Source organism: Hylobates moloch, unplaced genomic scaffold (genome assembly GCF_009828535.3).
Source record: "Hylobates moloch isolate HMO894 unplaced genomic scaffold, HMol_V3 SCAFFOLD_14518, whole genome shotgun sequence".
NCBI lineage: Eukaryota > Metazoa > Chordata > Mammalia > Primates > Hylobatidae > Hylobates > Hylobates moloch.
In genome coordinates, this window is record NW_026666793.1 from 1 (window position 1) to 1418 (window position 1418).

At 48.8% G+C, this 1418-nt stretch overlaps 1 protein-coding gene across 1 annotated transcript; it reads right to left on the minus strand.

The window, feature by feature from the left end:
• Nucleotides 1-3: 3 nt before the first annotated feature.
• Nucleotides 4-1413, minus strand: LOC116465924 (mucin-3A-like; the record flags this gene model as incomplete). Its single annotated transcript, XM_032148826.1, has 1 exon — nt 4-1413. A coding segment is annotated over one exon (1410 nt), but the record flags the coding sequence as incomplete, so codon positions are not given.
• Nucleotides 1414-1418: the final 5 nt, after the last annotated feature.

Here is a 1418-nt window from a genome sequence, read left to right on the forward strand (position 1 = left end):
ACTGGTGGTGGCTGGAGGTGAGGAGATAGTCTCTGTGTGAGTGGTCCTGGCACTGCTTTCAGACATGGAAGAAGAGAATGAATGTGTCGTTGGAAAGCTTGTCAGGAGAGACCTTGATGGAGTGTTCTCCGTACTTGTGAAAGTTGGTCTCCCACTGGGAGTGGTGGCAGAGGTCATGCTGACAAAGATTGAGGTTTCTGTATTCTGGACAGTGGGAGATGTGGGAATGACGGTTGAGGGAATTGCAGACATACTGGAGAAGGTGTACCCTGAGGTAAGGTCTGTCATCATAGGTAATGAACCAGTGATGCCCCCAGATAAGGAAGTGGTGGTCTTTGGTTGTGAGGCAGGGATACTTGTATTCAGTGTAGGTGGGGTCATGGATATAGACATCACCGTGGTACCCAAGGTAGTGGGAAATGAGGTGATGGCAGTTGTGTATGTGTTGGCTGTGGAGTAGATGGTTGTAGAAATGGAGCTGGTGGTAGTATGTGAGGTGGTCTCGGTGGCACTTGTTACCAAGTTTGTGGTAGGTCTTTTGGTTGTTTCTGTGGTTGAAATTGAAGGAGAGTTGGGGGGAAGAGAGATGGCATTAGATGATGTCTCTGTCATAGTGGTGGGATAAGTGATCTTGGTCGTGGAGTTTGTAACAGGACCAGTCGGAGAATTAGGGTAGGTGGTCTCAGATGTAGGCTTAGATGAGGCATTTGGTCTGGGGAGTGTAGTTATCAAGCTAGATGGAGAGATTGTGTCTGTGGTGCCACTGGTGATTGCTTCCGTGCTTGGGACAGGTGTGGAAGACAGAATCTTACTGGTCAGTGATGTAAAAGAATTGGTTTTTGTGGGAGGAGAGGTCATAGTTGTCATAGAAGTCACTGTATTTGTGGGAGTGATTGCAGAAGTGATGGGGGTAGTAGAAGTCATTGGTGTCATGAGAGACTCTCTGGACGTGTTCGTGGTAGGAGTCAGTGTGATGGTCTCAGGGAATGTGGCTGTAGAGCTGATCAAGGTGGTCTGACCTGTGCCTGTAGTTGCTACACTGGATGAAGGTGGTTCCATGGTTGCAGATGTCCTGAATGATGTGGTGGAAGTGGGTCCCGGGGTGGATTCAGCTGTTGTGTGGAGTGTACTGGTGATGGTTGGAAGTGAGGAGATGCTCTCCATGTCAGTGGTCAAGTCACTGCTGACAGACGTGGAAGAGGAAAATGGGTATGTCACTGGAAAGCTTGTCAGGGCTGAACTTCTCAAGGTCTTCGTTGTACTTATGAGTGTCGTTCTCCCAGTGGGACTGATAGCAGCGGTTGTAGTCACAGGGGTTGAGGTTTCTGTATTCTGGATGTTGGGGGAAGATGGAATGACACTTGCAGACATTGCTGAGGAACTGGAAACAGTGAATGTTGAGGTGAGGTCTGTTGCTG